Source organism: Raphanus sativus, unplaced genomic scaffold, assembly GCF_000801105.2.
Source record: "Raphanus sativus cultivar WK10039 unplaced genomic scaffold, ASM80110v3 Scaffold0033, whole genome shotgun sequence".
Taxonomy (NCBI): domain Eukaryota; kingdom Viridiplantae; phylum Streptophyta; class Magnoliopsida; order Brassicales; family Brassicaceae; genus Raphanus; species Raphanus sativus.
The window spans coordinates 1-19,352 of record NW_026615357.1 but is presented as its reverse complement, the minus strand read 5'-3'; the positions used below and the strand labels follow the sequence as shown (position 1 = coordinate 19,352).

Here is a 19,352-nt window from a genome sequence, read left to right as displayed (position 1 = left end):
AATACATTACACTATGGTATTTAATAATACATAGTTATTTAAAATTTTTGTTGTCATAAAAAAAATTAAAGGACAGAAGTAAACATAAAAAAAGAAAAAAAAGTAAATCTGAGTTAAAGCCCAAAACTATGACAACAAACACTTGAACCTAGAGCTGGGTTCGCGGGTCAACCCGCACCGACCCGCGGTTCGAGTCATTTTTCGACTCAAAAATTCCAACCCGCATGACCCGCAAACCAATAATCTCATACCCGCACCACCCCGCTAAAACCCGCGGGTAAACCGCCCGACCTGCGAGTAATAATAATTATATTAAAAATAATTATTTAATTATATATTATTTATTTAAAAAAAAATAATATTAAAATAAGGTGTTTCTAATTAAAATTATATAAATATTTTATATATTTTACAAAAATGGGTTTTTTTTAAATAAAAAAAATCATTTTTTTAAATTTGCGGGTTGGCGGGTACCCGCGACTCATATTCGGCTGACCCGCACCCGCCCCGCTTAAATTAATCACGACCCGCACCCGCACATCAAAATTTTGAAATCGCTCGACCCGCACCCGCCCCGCAGCGGGTCAAATGGGGCAGGACCCGCAGGTTATGATTAAAATTCCCAGCCCTACTTGAACCGAACTGGGCTCAAATATTAACTCATGTTTTCTAAGCCTTTGGCCCACCAAGGTCGATTACTTGGTCTTAGAGACCGTTTATGTGTTGAGAAAAAAGAACATAAAAGAAAGAAAAGAAAATTAAAAACAAAAAGACAGATCTTGAACATTCTATTCACCAACGAAAGGCGATATGAAGACAAAACGTTTCCGATGGTGAGAATCAAAGGTCGTCAACTACTGCCAGAGTCGAGTCTCTAAGATGTAGATCCGCCATCACAGCGCCGCTTATCTTCTCCGCTTTCGTGACTTCACCATTAGAGTTGTAAATCGGCATTCAAAGTTATAGATCTTCTTCTCCTTTGAAACTGCATGACGAATTCGAGTTCTAGTTCCACCTTCAAACCAGTTATCTTCTCCGATTTATACCAGGTAATCTTCTGTACCGGTTGTAAGATCCACCATTAAACCGCTAATGATCTCTCACTTCTCATTTCATTCATGTTTGCATGTCTAATCAGATTCGGCCTGAGTCTTGTAAACTTTAGTCGGAGAAGAACATAGAATATTTAAAAAATCACTGGTAACTTACTTGATGTCGCTTAGAGTTAAATCTAGCTTTTTGCGTTGCTTTTCTCTGGTACACTGGATGGTTCAACATCACCACAATCCAGACCCAGAACATCTAGCAGTCAGATTAAAAAGAAACTATTGGCGTTAGTTTTTAATCAATATAAGAGACATTATAGAATTTTAAAAATTGCCTATAACATAGTGTCTTACCAATTAACAGATTGTCATCAAGTGTTCCAGACAAAACTGTTTCAAAGTCAACCAACTCTAGATACAACTCTTCATTAAAGTGATTAGATCGCGTAATGGCCGTATTCTGATTGAAAACTTCCAGGCATGATTTGTGGTTCGATAAGCTCCACCAGCAGGAGTAATCCGGAAATTCCGGATGTAGCGCCAACAACCAACCATAAGAAGGCTCCCTTTGCTCTCAATGTAAGTTCTCTTGCATGGATTTTTTTGTCCCTTAAAAGTGTTACAGATAAAAATTTAACATCAGTATCTAGTTATAAATAGACGGTTAACTAAGGATAAGTAACAAATAGTGTAAGGAACGATTACCGTCTCATCAGCCAAGACAAATTTCATGGTCTCAACGGATTGAATGATTTGTTTCCAAGCGTGCAGAACCTTGACATGAACAAACCAGGTGTTTTTCCATGGTTTCAAGTCATCGAAGACGGCCACTTTATCATTTGAACCTGTCGACGCTTGGATTTGCATTTTAGCAGCCATCTTTTTAGATTTTTGATTTGTTTGAATGTGTGAGTTGAATAGGAATAGGGTGCTAGTTATTTATAATATAGAGCAGATTTAAGTTGCGTGGTTAGGTTATAGGAGAAACTTGGGAGAACGTTGGGGGATATTATCTTGTCTATGGAATATATTTTAGGATTAGTATGTGGAAAGCATAATTAAGTTGTTACCATGGATAATATGGTGTCGGTGATGATGAAGTAAGGGGGGGGGGTTAGTGGGAGATTGATTTATAATGATTTGAAGAATTTTAAGATTCTATTATTATTGGTAGTAGGATTCTTAAAATATGTGGATTTCTGTTTCTATTTATTTAGTTTTCAATCAATGCAATTAAACCGGCAGATCTTATTTCTATTTCTATATTATGTTATTTTCATAATTTATTGTTGGTAACAATTAAAGAGAATATTCAATTGCAGAGAATATTATGTGATCTGTTACTCATAAATATCCCGAAATTTTGGTATCTGTTTTGAACGATATTTGATCTTGATTACTTTGGTTTATGCGTAGAAATTCAATTTTTTTGGTTTGAATATTTTGGATTCTTTTCTGAATGGTCTAGATCTTGACCCGCCCTTTTAAAGGGCGGGTATGTTTCATTTGACAAATTTATTTTTGTAACAAATGTGTTTCAACATAAAATGTATATCAAGTGTCTTAATGATTTTATTTAGGAGTTGATTTTAGGTTTATGTTCGTTTTCATCTATACAAAATGTTAGTATTGTGAAATAATATTTTTTTATTGGAACTGCATTAAGAAATTAAACTTAAAATTATTTTCAGTAAAATTAATTTGTATATTTACTTGTAAAATTATACAAAGGTCTAAATGAATTGTAATATTATTTAGATTAATAATGGCTATTGATATGATCCACTATATTCATAATCAGTTTTTTAAATGGACACTCTAAAATATAATATATTTAAAATGTCTAATATCCATTGTGAGAACTTCTGCAAATCTAGATTTTGACCTGCGCTTAAAAATGGAGGGTATATTTTTTGTTGGAAATTTTATTTACGTAATAAAATTATGATTTTTGATATATTATATATTTTAACTTTTTATGAACTTTATCTTAAATTTACTTATATGACTTATTTTTTATTTTAAATATGATTAAATTTTTTAAGACTATAAATAATTCTAACCTGTAATATGATTTTATTCATTTAATTCAAAGCTAAACTTATTTTACACTGATTTTTTTTCTAATTTAAATAAAATATTTTATATCTTCAACATTCTCTGTATCAAAAAATTCATTTGTGCATTTCAAAAAATTCTATAATTTTATTAAATTCAGTTTTTGTGATTTAGTTTTTATTTTAAATGGAACTGTTTTTTAAAGAGGTGAGATAATTTTGACATGTATTAAGATTTTGTTGATTTAATCATTTGTTATTTCAATTTTTTTTTGAGGTTTCATTTAATAAATATTTTCAAATAATTAATAATGTAAAAGATTTTTTGGAAAGATATGGTGCAAATATTTAGGAAACCCGGGAGATCTTATTTCTGTTTCTATATTATGTTGGTAACAATTAGAGAGAATATCCAATTACAGAGAATATTCAGTGATCTGTTTTGAGTAAATATCCCGATAATATATGAGTTGAAAAATGATTTTGGTTATTGATATTTTTTGGTTCATGCGTATTTAAAAATTAAAGGATTTTGGTTATTGAATATTGAAGACCATTGATTCAAAATATTAAAGCTCATTTCATTGATTCAAAAATTTAAAGCCCATTTCGTTTTATTGATAGAGATAACAAAAAATTGGGCTGTCAATTTATATGAAGATTTTGTTGGGTTTTTAATTAGAGGATTTGATTTATAAAAAAATGAAATGGGATGTTTTGTAATTATTTAGAAAAGTTAGGGGCATGTTCATAAACTGCCTTCTGCTTTAATAGTATAGATATCCAAATTTCAAACCTTTGGATACAGTTAACTATGAAACTCAACGACTCATCGAAGCTCTTAACGCAGTTGTCGAACCTCAGAATGGAGGTTCTGATGAAAAGAAGCAAAAGAAGGTTGACTGATGTTGATGATGAAGATGATTATGATGAAGATGATTAAGAAGGTTGACTCCCAGACCAGTCAGTTTAGGAACATGGAGAGCCCAAACTTAAAAAAAAAAAACAGTGTTCCAGTCTACTATAATGGTGAGCTTGGATCATCTTCACAAGCGAGTAAGAAGAAAATGCAACCTATTAAGGTTATAACACAGACAAGGAGAAAAACATGGTTAACTCAACAGAAGGGTAAGAATGTGTAACAGGCCTAGTTAAGCTAGCCAAAAAGAATTCAAGAGGAGCAGAGTGAACTTGAAAATGACTGATGAGGACGAACCTGGAATCAGAAGGAGATCACTAAGCAACGGTCGGATGTGTTGGGCAATTTTGTTTTGGTTCAAAACCTAAACGATGAGGAGAGAACTAAATGCAATCATTGCAAGAATGAGTATGCATGGAACTCACACGCGCATGGAACAACCGGTTTGAGAAGACATTGTAATAGATGCTCTTAGTATCCAATGAATATCTGAAAAATGAATCTCAGTGTTGGCCAAATTCACTCTCGCAAGTATGATCATGTTGTGTTTAACCAACTGGTAGTTAAGACAATAACCCAATATGACCTACCATACTCTTATGAAGAGTAAAAAAAGTGAATGACACTTAGAAGTACTAGAAGTTGATGTCAAGTTCATTTTCCAGAACACATAAAAGCAGATGTCTAATGGTTTTACGAAAACGAGAAAGAATGATTGAAGAGGGAATTGGCTAGTCTTTCATGGAAGAGTGAGCTTAATGTCTTACTTGTGGTCATCCAATATGACCTACCATACTCTTATCTTGTCTGAAGTTGATTTTTCCTGTCACGCACCCAATCGATCGGGTCTTACATTTTTCCTCTCAGATGTTCAGTTCACATATTTAACTTCATTGTGCAAAATGGTTTGAAAATTCGATTATAAATTTATTAGTATTAATTTATAGAGGTTCTACCGTATACAAAAGTTGTAGTTTTCAAATAAATAAATACAGTAATAACATAGTTTTAAAAGCAGAATCTCTATAAATTAATAATGTTGGGACTTTGAAATTTTATTAATTTATAGACAATGTTTTGAAAACCGGACCGGATACAAACTCGGTGTAGCAACTGATTGACTGGTTGGACCGGTTCAACCGGTCGAACCGGGTTTTCTATCTATGAAACTTATATATAATTATATATTTATATTATATGAACTTTACTTCTACATATAATACATTCTCTATTCTTTTCTATAATTAACTAAATATAAACAATAAACATAAATCTAACTGTATATATAGTAAAATAAAACTGAATAGTGAATACTATGTAAACTAAAATTGATAAAATCATACTCTGATTTACAATAAAAATTATCATATTTATTTATCTTTTATAACTAAATCTCAAATTTTATGAATATGATAAAATAAAGATAGTATATGAAAGTCAAAAATATATTTTTTACATTGTTTCTTAAGAAAATAAAAGATCAATGATAGTTGAATACTAATTATAAAATATTAAATTTTAACTAGTAATAGTTGAAAACACTTAATTATATGTTAATTTTTATGAACCGGGTTTTAAAATTGACCCGGGTCACCGGTTTTACCGGTTTTACCGGTTTTTTACAAATCCTGGTTTTAAACCAAACCGGACTCGGCTTCTTCAGCGAGTCACGGCCGGTCCGGTCCGGTTTTCAAAACACTGTTTATAGTCTATAGAGGTATTAACTTACAAAAGTTTCCTTATTTAAATTTCTTATTTTAAGATAAATTTATTCTAAAAATGTTTGATTTTAGTATATAGACATTAATTGTTATTTTCTGAAATTTAACATTTATATTAATTTATTATATTATTTTGTGTATTGATATCACTCAAATTACCCTAAGGAGTGATTTTTACTCTCATCAAAAGAGGTCAAGTTATAGTACTTAGGGATCGAATCCACAAGGAGATAAGGCACACACTAGATCTAATAGTTATGATTAAGCTAGGCTAACAGTAAATAGATTATAAAATAGTAAATAAAATAGTAAATATATTAAATAGCAAGGGCGAACAAGGTAGTTGTTCTTATGAAACCAAGGTAGTTGATGGAAGGATGGTTGCTAGATCTGGAGATTATAATGTCTATAAATGCTTAACAAGTTGTTTGCATGATACTATAGAACTCAGCCGTTTAACTCAAGTGAAGTATCACTGGTTAAATAATCTAGATCTCTGGCCTCAACTGTCGTAATGTTGGCACAGAAAAAGAGTCGATCGATATCCTTTTGAGATATCGATCGATACACCTTTCGCAGCACCGATCGATTCACCTGTCGGGATATCGATCGACGGCTTCTAGATATGCCTAAGCGCGAGCCGATAATGAACACTAGGTCTCAAGGAGGAGCTGTCACTCTTCTCAACGGGAGACAAGCTAGTTCAAATAGATAATTCAAGATATCAAAGATCCTAGTGATCTATGTTCTAGTTAGCTAATCTAGAACAAGCATTGAGTTCAATCCATTTGATGAATATCACAACTTAGCAAGTATAGTTTGGGGCTAATCCCACAAACTTATCTGAACCATAGATCTAACAGGTGGATCTATTCAGACATGAAGTTTGTCACAGAAATCATAGATGAATAGATGAAAAGTAATAGATAAATAAACCAAAAGCAAAGGAGTTCCAGGAGGACTCTCAAGGAGTTCCTCCTTTCTCTCCTAAGAGAAACAATGAAAGCGTAAAAGAGCGTCTAAAGCGTAGCCGTCAACAATGGCTTAGAAATAACATAAATAGGGTTTCTGGTCGTCAAGGGTATTTTGGTAACTTTGTGGTGACTCCTGGACTTCAGTCGGTCATGAAATATACTCAGCCCACATTCTGATGTCCCTGTCGATCGACATGCAGTGTGCTGTGTCGATCGTCATACAATCCTCTTCTCGACAGCCTTCTCTCGCGAGGCAGACTGACCACTCTTCAGTAAAATGGGCATAACTTCCGATCTAACCGTTTGATTGACCTCAAACCGGTGGCATTGGAAAGCTAACTTAAAGCTCTATCTTGTGTCCAACTATGGGCTAAATCCAATGGTGGTAAGGTCTCCATCGAGAACTAAACATCTGAAGCGTATGTGCAGTTCTGCACTTCGAAAAACTCCAAAAGACACCAAAATCACCACTTTCCTCTAAAACGTCCATGAACCTGTAAATACTCTAAATAGACGCCAATACATAATAAATAGTATATAAAACACTTATATACCATGGGTAAAAATGGGTAAAATCCATGGTATATCATGTATATAATATATATCGTATACAATTAAATGTGGTTTTAGATATAATATTACTAAATTTCATTAAAAATATGTTAACTGTTAAGAAAATATAAAGATAATTTCATTTTGAATTAAAAACAATATAATAATAGGTTGTTTACTTATATAAAATATGTATACATATAAATTATTAATGTATAATTCTAATGGGGCCATATATTTACATAAAATTTTATTTAAAATTTATTATTTTAATTATTTTATCGATTTGTGTCAAATTTTGAACCGATCAAAGTTGTAAACGACGAAATCTATTAATTTATTAATATTAATTATAGAATTTTTACTGTATACAAAAGTTGTTCTTTTCAAATAAATAAATACCGTAGTAACATAGTTTTAAAATTAAAATCTCATATATAAGTGTATTTTTCTAGTAATCAAACTCACGAGTAGAAATCTCTCTCATCTCCTCTGTCTTCTCTCTACCTCCTGAAAGTTCTTCTTCTGGTTTAAGTCTCTCGGCTCCGGTGGCTTCCTGAGCAACGGAGCCGTCCTTTCTCTTCTGTTAGTTGTTGTCTGGAAGTGTAATCGGTCGGGTTTTTTTTTGAAAACCCTAGCCGTCAAGAGAGAAAAGAGAGATTTTTCATAGTTTCAAGCCGATGATCGGAGGCTTCTCCAGCTCCAACATCGGCTTGTTTAATTCGTTTTGCATCTCTTTCTTGGATCTGTTTTGTTTCCAGTCGCTGTTTTATTGTCAATTTATTTTGAATCTGGCAAAGTTTTTATTGTTCTTTTGTATGTTTCTTCCAATTGGTTTGGAAAGATAAAACTTTCGGTTCAGTTGAACTGTTTAGAAAAGTTAATTGACAGATCTACTGCGGATGGTGGCGATGGGTCTTACCGGCTTCAATCGTTGATGGTTCTTCATTCGATGGTGATGGAGTTCTTGCTGCAAACTATGGTTACTTCGAAAGACAGCATGAAGTTCTATGGAACGGTAATCTCTTTGACTTTAATAATAGAGTAAAACAGAGAGTTGTCTTATCTTGGTGGCTCCTACTGGAGTAATAAAACGAGAGTGACAATCGTTTTCAACTCAGTCTGAAGCGTGGTTCTTTTGGATTAATATGAAGGTTATCTCCTTTGAGCTTCATCTATTCCAGAAGCTAATATGAAGCTTTTATATGAAAAATCTTTAGTCATCCATACCATATGCAAAATAGATGTGTTAGTTTATTTTGGATCTCTACTGATGTATCCTTTTTCTATGTTGTTTTGATGGTTCTCATTGTTTAGAAATCTTTGCCTTGAAGGCTTAATAATACAATTCAGCGACAAAAAAAAAAGAAGTGTAATCGGTCATGCATGTTTGTTTTCATTGACGGAGATGCTAAATGGTTGATGCTAAACGATTGATCTGATCGGGATTTCTCCGATCTGTATTTGTCGGTTCCTGATCTTTTAGGTCCAAGGGATGGCTCACCTTTGGCTTTTCTTGTTTTGTTCTCTCTCATGCATGTAAATATTCGGTGAGATTAATCCAATTTCTAGCTCTTCTCCTGGCCTTTGGTTAGTGGATCTTTTTGGATCCATGCTCCCACTCTCCCTTGATTGATCTATGGATTAAGTCTGGTTCCGTTCTGTTAATTTCTAGTCTCGGCTCGAGGTTAGCTTTGTCTGGATTTGAATCGCTTCGCTTTTTGTCTACTACTCAGAGATTGATCGGAATCTCGTCCTTGGTGGTGTTTCTCTCTTGACGTATCCTTGTCGTTATCATGTCGACTTTCGCCTCTGGCTAAATACTAGATCTTGAAACCGGTGCTCTATTGTTTGTGCTATTTCACTATAGGAGGAAACTGTTATCAACTTGGTTTTGATAACTCTATCAATTGATCTCAAAGAGTTTGGGCTGTGATGATAATTTGTTTAAAACCTTTGTTGTTTTAAGGCCATTTGATTTGTTGTCGTTGGTTTTATCTCCCGTTATTTTAGTTTTTCAGTTGTTTAGTTTATTTTCTCCCTTGTTTGGGCTACTGGACTCCGGGAAGCTTAGTTTCGCCGGCAATGTTACCGGAGCCATCTCTTTGTGCTGTCGGTCTGTATCGAAATTGTATCTCTCTTTGTTATTAATGATTAATGAAAGTGTGTGTGCGTGTAAAAAAAATGTGTATTTTTCTAGTTTTTTCATGTTTTATTTTCTTTTAGAAGAGAGAAATAAAAACGAGGAGAGTTGAGAGAGAGAGAGAGAGAGAGAGAGAGAGAGATGTAAAATAAATAAAGCTGCAACGGTAACAAGAGAAAGCCACGTGCAGAGGAGCCGCTTATCTGGCGATGTAACGTTCAATCCAACGGTTACATTCTTTCTTCTCCTTTCCCTTTTTCTCTCCAACCAACAAACACAACACAGACTCGTGTACTCCCTCTCTCTCTCTCTCTATCTCTATCTCTAATGGAGCCTGCTCAGATCGACTGGAAGCGAATCGATTCACGTTTTGTGGAAGACGTCTTCTACGAACACCTCCGAGCTCCCAAATGGTTCGACTTCTTGTCCCCTAACAACCTTTTACAAGACTCCTCCATCGAAGACGACGACGCTTGGTTCTGCAAACCTGGTAACATAACATACATCTTTTTATCTCCTCTCTTCATCTCTTTGATGTTCTTCACTGATCCTGTCTTCTGCTTTCTTGGACTCGAAGACTGTAATCATCCCAAGAGACCTGAGGACTTCCTCCTAACCCCTAACTCCTCCAAGGTTTGCTTCTTCTTCTTCTTCCTTCTTGTTTCCTTACAATGATTCCAACCACAACTGAACTTCTGTTCTTGAAACAGACTCCAGGAGTAGTAACAGAGCAGAATCAGAGGTATCTTGAAGTCTTTCTTGAAAATATTGTGATGTTGCCTTTTTTGTTCATACTCTCTTGTTGTCTTGTAGGATAAGAGGAGATGCTTTATCAGAAGACAGTGAGAATCATAATCCAAACTTAGCCACGCCTCCTCCTCCTCCAAGCCAACAAGGAAATAAATCACTTAAATCAACTTCAGTCAAGAAGATGAATAAAGAGACACCGAAGCTAAAGAGCACACAATCAGCTAGGAATCTGTTTTCAGGGAGGGACATACTAGGACATATCTCAGAGTTCTGCTATGAGTTGAAGAGACTGGCCACAAGGGGGGTTACTGAGAGAGAAGATACTACTACTGTGAAGGAGACTCATCATCAAGTTCATGACTTGGATTTGAAAAAGGAAAGAAAGCCATTGCTGGAAGTAAGCAAAGACAAAGATAAGGTCCTTGAATCGACCGATGCTAAAGGAATCACCTTTAATAAAGAGATCCGTAGAAGAAAGAAGTAAGTTTTTTTTTGCTTCTTTGTGAATTTTGTTTGTTTTAATGTAAAGTTACTAACTTTGGACTTGCAGGAGAGTGGATGATGCAGAGAATATTCCCGTCTCTATTAATGTGGAGAGTCTGGAGACTCCAAAGATCAAAGGAGAGGAATGTAGAAGAAAGAAGTAAGTTTTCTTTATTAAGCTTTATGCTTTGATGAGTTTAGTACTAAACTAGGGATTGAATCTGTTTCAGGCAAGTGGTGGATGCAGAGAACATCCCTCCACCTACACCTCTAAAACTGGGGAATTTAAAGAACAAAGGACACGAGCGGTTACTGCAGCAGATCAGAACAAACCCACCATCTCCTCAATGCTTCTCAGACAACCGGACAACTTCTTTGAAGGCCTTGATGACCACCAAACCTACGGTATGTAATCTTCTGCCCTTTTCCTGCTAGAAAACTAGAGAAACACAGACATGAGCAGTGAAGGATGTTTTCGTTTGTTTGTTGGGTTACACAGGAAAATGAGAAAGAAACAGCAAAAGAAGAGAAGAGGGTCTTGGAAGTTCTCTGGTTCTTAAAGCCTTGCTCCATGGCCAACTAGAAAATAATAATTTCTATAAAGATTTGGTTCATTCTTTTGTTTAATTTTTCATTATATATTCAACTGTAACTATAACGAGATGATGATGATGATCTTTCTCAGATTCAACATGTAATAACTCTGAGAAAATAAATCTCACTTTACATACAATAAATAAAACTTGTTTAAAACAAAGAGATTTAATTGATAGAGAGAACAATAAAAGAGGATTGATAATCATCTCTAATTTATTAAGATATATCAAGAACAACGAAACCTAAACCTCATCTTGAATAATCTCAAATCGAAAACATATACGTGATTATAAGTCATAACACAAGGAAACTGAGAGGGGATATAGATATATCTACAAAGAAGAGAAGAAGGAACAATTAAAATCAAGGACGGCGAGGAGGAGGAGAAGAGGAGAAGAAGCAATCAAGAAGCCTAGACCAAGCAATTCTTGCACGAGGAAAGACTCTCCGGCTATAAACCCTACCTTCCATTCCCATCTCCTCCATCGTCTCAACGAACACCGTCAAACATCTTATCGGCGGTATGTACAGCGTTAACGGCGCCGCCGAAAATGCTATCGTGAAAAACAGCTGTAACATTTTCTCTTCTTCTTTTTTTTTGTTGGCTTGATTCTGATTCAAGAAAACGCAGATCGCTGTTTTTTTATTTTGTTTTCTAGGTAACGACGACTAGTAGTTTGTATTTTACCTAACAAATAACGTAAGATGATAAGAAGGTTGCTTTCATCATCACGTGTTTACCCACTTTTTACAGCTCTCTCTTTAATTTTAACTTTGTATCCATCATCCATATGATTCCTGCCACTTCTAGCAGCTACCCCCTTTATACTGCAGTCATGTCGGACCGACAATTTAAAATTTGAGTTTATTACTATTGTAAAGTTGTGTCTCTTCTTATCCACAGCCAGGGTCCTCTAGTACTCGGACAGCATGTCTGTATGATACTCTTACGCGTGTCAAACACCAAAACACACATCTTTGTCTTTGGTCTGAAACTGAAAGAATCATCATAAACATTCGTATCTTTTTATTTGGTGTTCGTGTTACTAGCAAATGAGAATCTAACCACGTTACCGCAATTAATAGAAAAAAAAAAGAGAAAGAAGCTGATTGAAAGGAGGAGCACCACCAGTTTTCCCAACGACTCGTGCACTAGCTCTCAGGCTAGCAATTAGCTCTTTCTCGTCAACATCTTTTCGCTTCCAAATTTCCTGTACAGCATCCTCTAGACCCTTGGCCTAGCATCATAACAGATACAAAATGGGATCACTGAATTGTCATTCACAGCAATCCACAAATATAAAAGAGTTAACGACACATGCAACACACATGGTAGCTTTCTCCGCGGCAAGTAGTACATTTGTATTGAAGATTCCCATCCAGTTGAAATTGCAGATATTTTTCATCGCCTCAACATTTGTGTTCAAAGTTAGTGTTAGTTGGAGACATTAGAAATACAATTGGTTAAATAAAATAGATTTACAATATGGACCTGATTCCATCACACATGCAATGCAATGAACTCAGCGCTAGCAAAAGTCACAACACACTATTAGTGTTGCTTCCGAGTCCCTGTAAACCTGCGTGAAGAAAGCAGAACAAGTTGGTCAATTTGTGTGTTAAATTGCTATTTTGAGTTAGTTTTTTGAAGACAACAAACATTCTTATCTTCCAAAATATCATAACGATTTCAAATAAATCCTGGTATCTCACACAAGAAACAGAGCATCAACACTACTCAATACACGGTATCTCACAAAGATAGAGATCCACCATAAAACCAAGGCAACTATCAAGTCTAGCCTATGAACTTAAACATTTTCTTAAGTTACCAATAAAGTCACATGAACCATGATATGGTATAATGGCTTGCAGAACCACCAGTACACACACACAAGAAACAGATTATCAACATTACTCAATATACACGGCGTCTTCTAAAAACATATACCTTTTCACTGGATTATATATGTAAATAGTATAAAACCCTCAGGACCATAGTCAGGTTCAATTTTAAGGGATCTGATCAAATGGTTCTTTTTGTCTCACACAAGATTTTATTTTTTTTGTAAATAGCATAAACCCTAAGGACCTAAAACGAAATATCCGAGCCAAAAGCTTACGAACCAATAAAATTGTTACTTTTCAACACGTGGAATTCTAAGACAAAACGACGCCGTGGCCTTCTTCTTTGCTTAATTCGTAGTTCGTCAGAAGCTGAAGAACCTCCTGCGACGGCGAAAGAGACCGAAGCAAAAACCTCCGATCAGCCATGAATGCACCGGACCGATACGAGCGATTCGTTGTTCCTGAAGGCACCAAAAAGTCTTGCACTCGAAAGCTTGCTCTTAATCTTCATCCTTTTGTTGTAATTTAAATGTGCTATAAAACCCTGTTCGATTTTGGTAGGGTTTCTTATGAGAGGGACACGAAGATCATCAACGCTGCTTCCTTCACGATTGAGAGAGAAGATCATACCATTGGAAACATCGTCCGCATGTACTCTCTTTTACAATTCTTTTGTTGTTTTTTTTTCAGAAGAAAAAACCCTAATTTTTGCAGCTATATATATTCTTCCGAATAGGCAACTTCACAGCGACGAGAATGTTTTGTTTGCTGGGTACCAACTTCCTCATCCTCTCAAGTACAAAATCATAGTCAGGGTAAGCTCTCTACACATGCCTCTGGATGCCTACTCTCACTTCATTGACTGCCCTTAGGATCTAATTATCGATTTAGTGTCAATTTTTTTAATGGAAAATGTAAAGATTAGTTGGTTTAGGCTCTTCATTTCTACAATTTGATTTGGAGTTTTGTTAGGATTCAGATTAATGGTTGATTGAGAAATACATAAATATATTTCTTTGAATCTGTTGTTTTAAGTGTGGAATTGGCTTCTTTTTTTTTTTATGCAGATTCACACCACAAGCCAGTCATCCCCGATGCAAGCGTACAATCAGGCTATCAATGACCTTGACAAGGAGCTTGACTTTCTCAAGAGCCAATTTGAGGTACCAATTACTCTGTCTCTCCACTCTTCTGCTTGGATTTCACTGTGTGAAACCCACTTGAAGTCTCTTTCCTTAGGGATTATCTGTATATTATCGAGGTTTTAGTTTGCTAGCGGAATATCAAATGCTCTTGAATTCCAATTTACACACTTGGCCTTACACCTCTGTACTTCTGTGTTATATCAGGCAGAGGTGGCGAGGTTTTCGAGTCCCTACTAAGGAGCTCAGAGTTCTCCATCGGCACTTTGGAATCACATTTTCCTTACTCTCGGCACCAACCAGAAGACTTATAATGAGCTTGTTGCTACTTGCTTTTCTAAATTAGAAACAAATTTTCATGTTATTTATTTTAACTCTATGTTTTGTACACCATTCCGGCTGCTAAGAAGTACTTTTTGGAATACCTTGTCTTTTTTTTTTTTTTGAACACCTGGAATACCTTGTCTTATATCCATCTTATCTACGAAAACGTTTTATTGTACAGAGTATTTTTTAATATCTATGGCCTGCTCTGCATTTGAACAGATATATTCACAGGATGGTGAAATCATCATGAAGCCCTTCTAGCTGACCTCTTGTACGCTGCTGCTGGATAATCAACATCGATGTGTTGTGGGAGAAATCTGAGCCTGAAAGAACATCACCTATGGGACCAAGCTCTGGACATTGCTGCCAGTCGTTGAGACCAGTGGTTAATGCGCTACTAGCCCTTCCTCCTCCCCTTCCAACAATCACCAGCCCATACTCCCCATCCAGTGATTTAAGTGCCGTGAAAGTCTCTGAAGAGTTTGTGAGATGCTTCTCCATGTAAGACACTCCTCCTCCACCAGCTATATACCTTTCGTAGAACTCGGCAAAACACTCGTCATCAAGCTTCATTTCCTCCTCTTGCTCTACCACACTCGCTCTGTTCAAGATGCTGCTGCGTTTTTGTGCGTTCTGAGAGCTCTTGTCTTCCAAGAAACGTATCACGCTTAGCTTCACAGCAGGGTGTCGAGCCACTTGTGCAGCAAAGGCTAGTGCCTCTCGGTCGTCTCCGCCACCTATGAATATAATAGCAATGTCCATGGATGCTCCTGGTCGCCATGCCTCTTCTGTTTGCCCGAACGACCTATCCACGAGAATTCCTATTGAACACGGTGCGTTCTTCAGAATCTGCACTCACAAGATTGGAATCACATCTCTTTACTCTTCAGTTACTAGAAAGGAAAGCAACGGAACAGTACTTGGACGAATATGTTTTTACCTTTCGGTTCACATGACGGAACCCGGCATGGCCAGAGTCAAGAGTGCTGCCATCAGGATTTCTTCTTTTATGGAATGGTAGAATAATAATGGAAACCATAAGTTCATCAGCCAAACCGCAGATGTCATGTGCCATGGTCATAAACGTTGACAACGCTAGCATCCGCCGCACTGTCACACCTTGCCCACTGCGGAGCTCCCCATACCCATTCACAGCCGCGGTTATACTCTCCCGCATCTCTGTCACCGACCTGTCTGTTATCGTCACTGACTCATTACTCTGACCCCCTCCTCCGCCCTTTTTCAGTGTGGCGGCAATCTCATCAGTCAGCTCCACCATGTCAGTTGCGTAGAATACGGACCCTGGCTCACGTCCTCCATGGCAGATCTCCATGAGGTTGAGACTGGAACCAATGTTGTGAGGACCATGAAGACCGATCAAAACTCGAAGTTCAGTTGTTGGATCTAGCCACTGAAGCGCCATGATGTGCACAGGCACTCGCTTTCTAGCGCGTTTAATAATGTCCATGACCACGAATGGAGAGTAGACCACTGTGAGGACTATGACGAAGATCATCATTGCACCGGTCGTATTTTTCACTCTGTTTGTCTGCATTTTCATGGAATCCAAAAAGGTAAAAGATCTTGTCTTCAAAGAAAATTTGAAAATGAACAAAAAAGGTTCTTGGTACCCGAATGGCTAAGGCGGCCAAGTAGACATGAAAATGGCCTTTAGTGGTTAAAAGCAGTCCAAGAGATGCGGTCTCCGGGACATGATATCCGAGTATTAGACCACACAAGACTGTCCCAATGACTTTACCGATTATGACAGTGGCAAGAAGGGCAAAGAATCTTGCATACGCCATTTTATCTCCTATGTCAAAGTTTCTCATGTGGATAATGAATCCGACCCAGAAGAAAAAGATAGGGTAGAAGACCGTGCTGAGCAAGTAGTTGATTTTGTTAATGATCCATCTCGACATTCTTCCTTGGTTTGGAAGGAAGAGACCAGCCGTGAAGGCGCTGAGGATTGGATTGTACATTGATTCAGGTGGCCAAGTTGGGAAACTGCAGATGAAGACTACAAATGCTAGGGACATAACGAGGTGAGAGCCTTTAAGTGGTTTGCCTTCAGGGTTCTCATTGTTGACCCAGTTAAGAAAGATGGGGGATACAATGGAAGTGAACGTGACTTGAGCAAGGAAGAGGCAAAACATGAGGAGGGCTCTGAAGAATCTTTGGAGAGGACGAGGGAGAGGTTTCTCTGTAGGGAAGAAAATGAATCCGATGCAATAAAACAAGGTTGAGATCATATCGGTGTGGACACCAGCGGCTGATGCGAGCTTTCCGAGATCGGATTTTCTGATTTTGAGATTGGAGATGACACGGGTGAGGATAGGTGAGCCGGTGCTTGAGGCCATGAGGGCAAGAGCGAGGGAGAAAACGAAAGGAGCGGTTTTGGTGTAATGGAGGAAAGGTGTTGTGAAAAAGGCAAGGACAAAGGTTGTGAGGATGCTTGTGTATGCTATGAATGCGTCTTTTGTTGGTGGTCTGAGAAGGACGCTTGGATTCATCTCTAGACCCATCACGAACATATGGCAGATCATTCCGAACTCGATAATGTTGTTGAGAGTAGTCGAGTAAGGCCCCGCGAATGCCTCTCGAAACTTGGGAAGATTACCTAGAATCAGCCCTATCTGGTACCAGCACACAACAAGTTGGATTAGTTTTGGAAATCATCAGAAGAAGAAAGAAAGAGAGAAGAAGAGGTAGACATACAGCAAAATCGGTGGTGAGGTAAGGTTGGCCTAAAGGCTTCATGGCATGATGGAGGAGAGTTCGGATGACGAATATAGCGATGAATCCAAGAACCTTCAACGCTTCTTCAGGCTTGTCTAGGTTAAGGTACCATTTGTCCCCGCATACATTTTTTGTTGTAGTTGTATTCATCCTCTATATCTCTCTATCTGTCTATGGCTATCTTGGTCGTTCGTATAGTATTGTTGGATTAATTGTTTCTTGGGGAGGAAGAAAGCTTTCAATTTGTTGCTTTTTTTTTGTCTTTTGATTTAGGGCATTGATAATGGGAGGAAGTGATTGTTTTTACTCAGAAATGGGCGGAGACGCTTGTGGATTCCTTCTTTCACGTTCCTTCTCTCTTCCACTAATCATTGTCAACATCTTAGTCCATGAAACAAAGGTCGGTCAAACACATATACTATGTTATTTAGTTAAATTATGCTAACGATATAGTAATATTTATACAAAATCACACGTGAAAATGTGTTGTGACGTAACTAATCAAATAATATTTGATTGGGGAAAATCAATATTTGTTCCAGGCCTATCACGCACCCAATTTAAGATTCCAAATATAGTAAAATTTATTATGTGAAAATATTTGTTTAATTACAAACAATACAGCTCAAATTCAGAAGTTTCTTTCTAGAAGGTTTGTTTTGACTTTAGCACTTCTCCCTTTCTGATTCAGGTACTTTTAGCACTTCTCCCTTCTGATTCAGGTACTACTGGATCGAAACTTGGATTAGAAAACAATGGACGAATCTCTGGAGCATCAAAGGTCTTGGTAAATAATTTGTCTCTCCTTTTTTTGCTGGTTTTCATTCATTCTATATATATATATATATACACATATAACTTTGTTTGATTTCAGAATCTGTTAGCTAGAAATATATGTCCAGCGGGCAGCTTCATCTTTCTGTTTCTTCAAACTCTAGATTTTTTTCTCTTTCTCCATGCCTTGTTAGAGTGGTGGATGATATTTATGTTTGTGTAGTTCAAACTGCATATACTGTGATCTGCTGTAGAAAACAACTTCCTTTTGTTTTGTTTAAGTATTGATAATGACTATTTTATGTTCCTACTTCATGATTTGTCTTCATACAGAGGACGAAATAGCTACCGAAGGTAGCACAGCCGTCGTTCCGCGTGAGCCCTCTCAAGACGGCAGTGTTGCCCCTAAAGCTGATAGTGAAAAGAAGTTGTGGATGAGAAAGTCAGTAAGGAGATCTTAAAGGAAGGTAACAGTTCGAAACCTCCATTATGTTCTACATCATCATTGTTAGATTGCTGAATCAGCTTGACTTTCCTGGGAACCTAATACAAAGCATATTTGGGAGAAAACAAATCGTGTTGTCTTTATTTTTGCTTTAGAGCCATGATAATGTTTAGTATCCAGTTTCTTAAACGAGATTGTGCACTAAAGAGTGAGATGTTATCTGCGAGACAGAGAAAAAAAGAAGAAGAAATGGCCCGGTTTGGCCATCGGTGTTTCTAGCCTTAACAAATTCAACTATTAAGATACCAAATTAAAAGGGCAACTCTCAGTCCTTCAATGTTTGCAATCACTTTGAGAGAGCTTGGTAATCTTATAAATGATGTGCAAAATATATACATAACACAATTGTGACTTGAGGGGCAGAAGAAATGATCTATCTTAGCTAAACTACCATGAGGGATTGGGGAGAGCGACATGGGTCCAGGAGAAGTAAGCACATACCATTAGTTGAGATATATAGACATAAACTGCAAAAGAAAGACTCATAAGCATCAGATCCTTCATGTCTCCTCCTTTCTTCTCTGGCTTCAGATTCTTCCCAATCTTCTCAGCCTCTGAAATCATCCTTACCACTGTTCTCTTGATCACTCCTCCACTCTCTTCCGGTGATTTCTGCTTCCGACAAGACATCACAGTCAGAGATCTGACGCTGTATCTTGTTGTACGGTGATTGTGGTGTGCACAGAGTGGGTGGTAGATGGTGGAGAGAGCCGCCATGAGAAAGATTATGAATAAACAATCGAAGAAAGTTTTTGTTTTGGGAATCAAAATGTGA

At 36.8% G+C, this 19,352-nt stretch overlaps 5 protein-coding genes and 1 long non-coding RNA gene across 6 annotated transcripts; 3 read left to right on the top strand and 3 right to left on the bottom strand.

Moving 5' to 3' along the window:
* The first annotated feature begins 9,547 nt into the window (after positions 1-9,547).
* Positions 9,548-11,336, top strand: LOC108853535 (uncharacterized). Its single transcript, XM_018626947.2, has 7 exons — positions 9,548-9,902; positions 9,990-10,045; positions 10,123-10,154; positions 10,226-10,642; positions 10,713-10,805; positions 10,876-11,050; positions 11,145-11,336. The coding sequence occupies exons 1-7, from the start codon at positions 9,740-9,742 to the stop codon at positions 11,226-11,228; spliced, it is 1,020 nt and encodes a 339-aa protein (XP_018482449.1). The 5' UTR covers positions 9,548-9,739; the 3' UTR covers positions 11,229-11,336.
* An 88-nt stretch (positions 11,337-11,424) lies between these two features.
* LOC108853536 (uncharacterized) lies at positions 11,425-12,028 on the bottom strand. The gene has a single exon (XM_018626948.2). It carries the CDS (start codon positions 11,819-11,821, stop codon positions 11,606-11,608), a length of 216 nt encoding a protein of 71 aa, XP_018482450.1. The 5' UTR covers positions 11,822-12,028; the 3' UTR covers positions 11,425-11,605.
* Positions 12,029-13,409: 1,381 nt separating this feature from the next.
* LOC130500778 (DNA-directed RNA polymerases II, IV and V subunit 11) lies at positions 13,410-14,734 on the top strand. Its single transcript, XM_056995734.1, has 5 exons — positions 13,410-13,567; positions 13,652-13,741; positions 13,827-13,905; positions 14,158-14,253; positions 14,440-14,734. The coding sequence occupies exons 1-5, from the start codon at positions 13,515-13,517 to the stop codon at positions 14,470-14,472; spliced, it is 351 nt and encodes a 116-aa protein (XP_056851714.1). The 5' UTR covers positions 13,410-13,514; the 3' UTR covers positions 14,473-14,734.
* On the bottom strand, positions 14,688-17,573 carry LOC108854161 (cation/H(+) antiporter 28). Its single transcript, XM_056995736.1, is given in 4 exon segments — positions 14,688-15,408; positions 15,500-16,108; positions 16,191-17,204; positions 17,206-17,573. Coding segments are annotated over 4 exon segments (2,490 nt in total). The 5' UTR covers positions 17,449-17,573; the 3' UTR covers positions 14,688-14,784.
* On the top strand, positions 17,267-18,797 carry LOC108854162 (uncharacterized). Its single transcript, XR_001949840.2, has 3 exons — positions 17,267-17,403; positions 17,572-17,698; positions 18,406-18,797. It is a non-coding gene; the product is annotated as an uncharacterized LOC108854162 (long non-coding RNA).
* A 70-nt stretch (positions 18,798-18,867) lies between these two features.
* LOC130500779 (uncharacterized) lies at positions 18,868-19,346 on the bottom strand. The gene has a single exon (XM_056995735.1). It carries the CDS (start codon positions 19,292-19,294, stop codon positions 18,965-18,967), a length of 330 nt encoding a protein of 109 aa, XP_056851715.1. The 5' UTR covers positions 19,295-19,346; the 3' UTR covers positions 18,868-18,964.
* Positions 19,347-19,352: the final 6 nt, after the last annotated feature.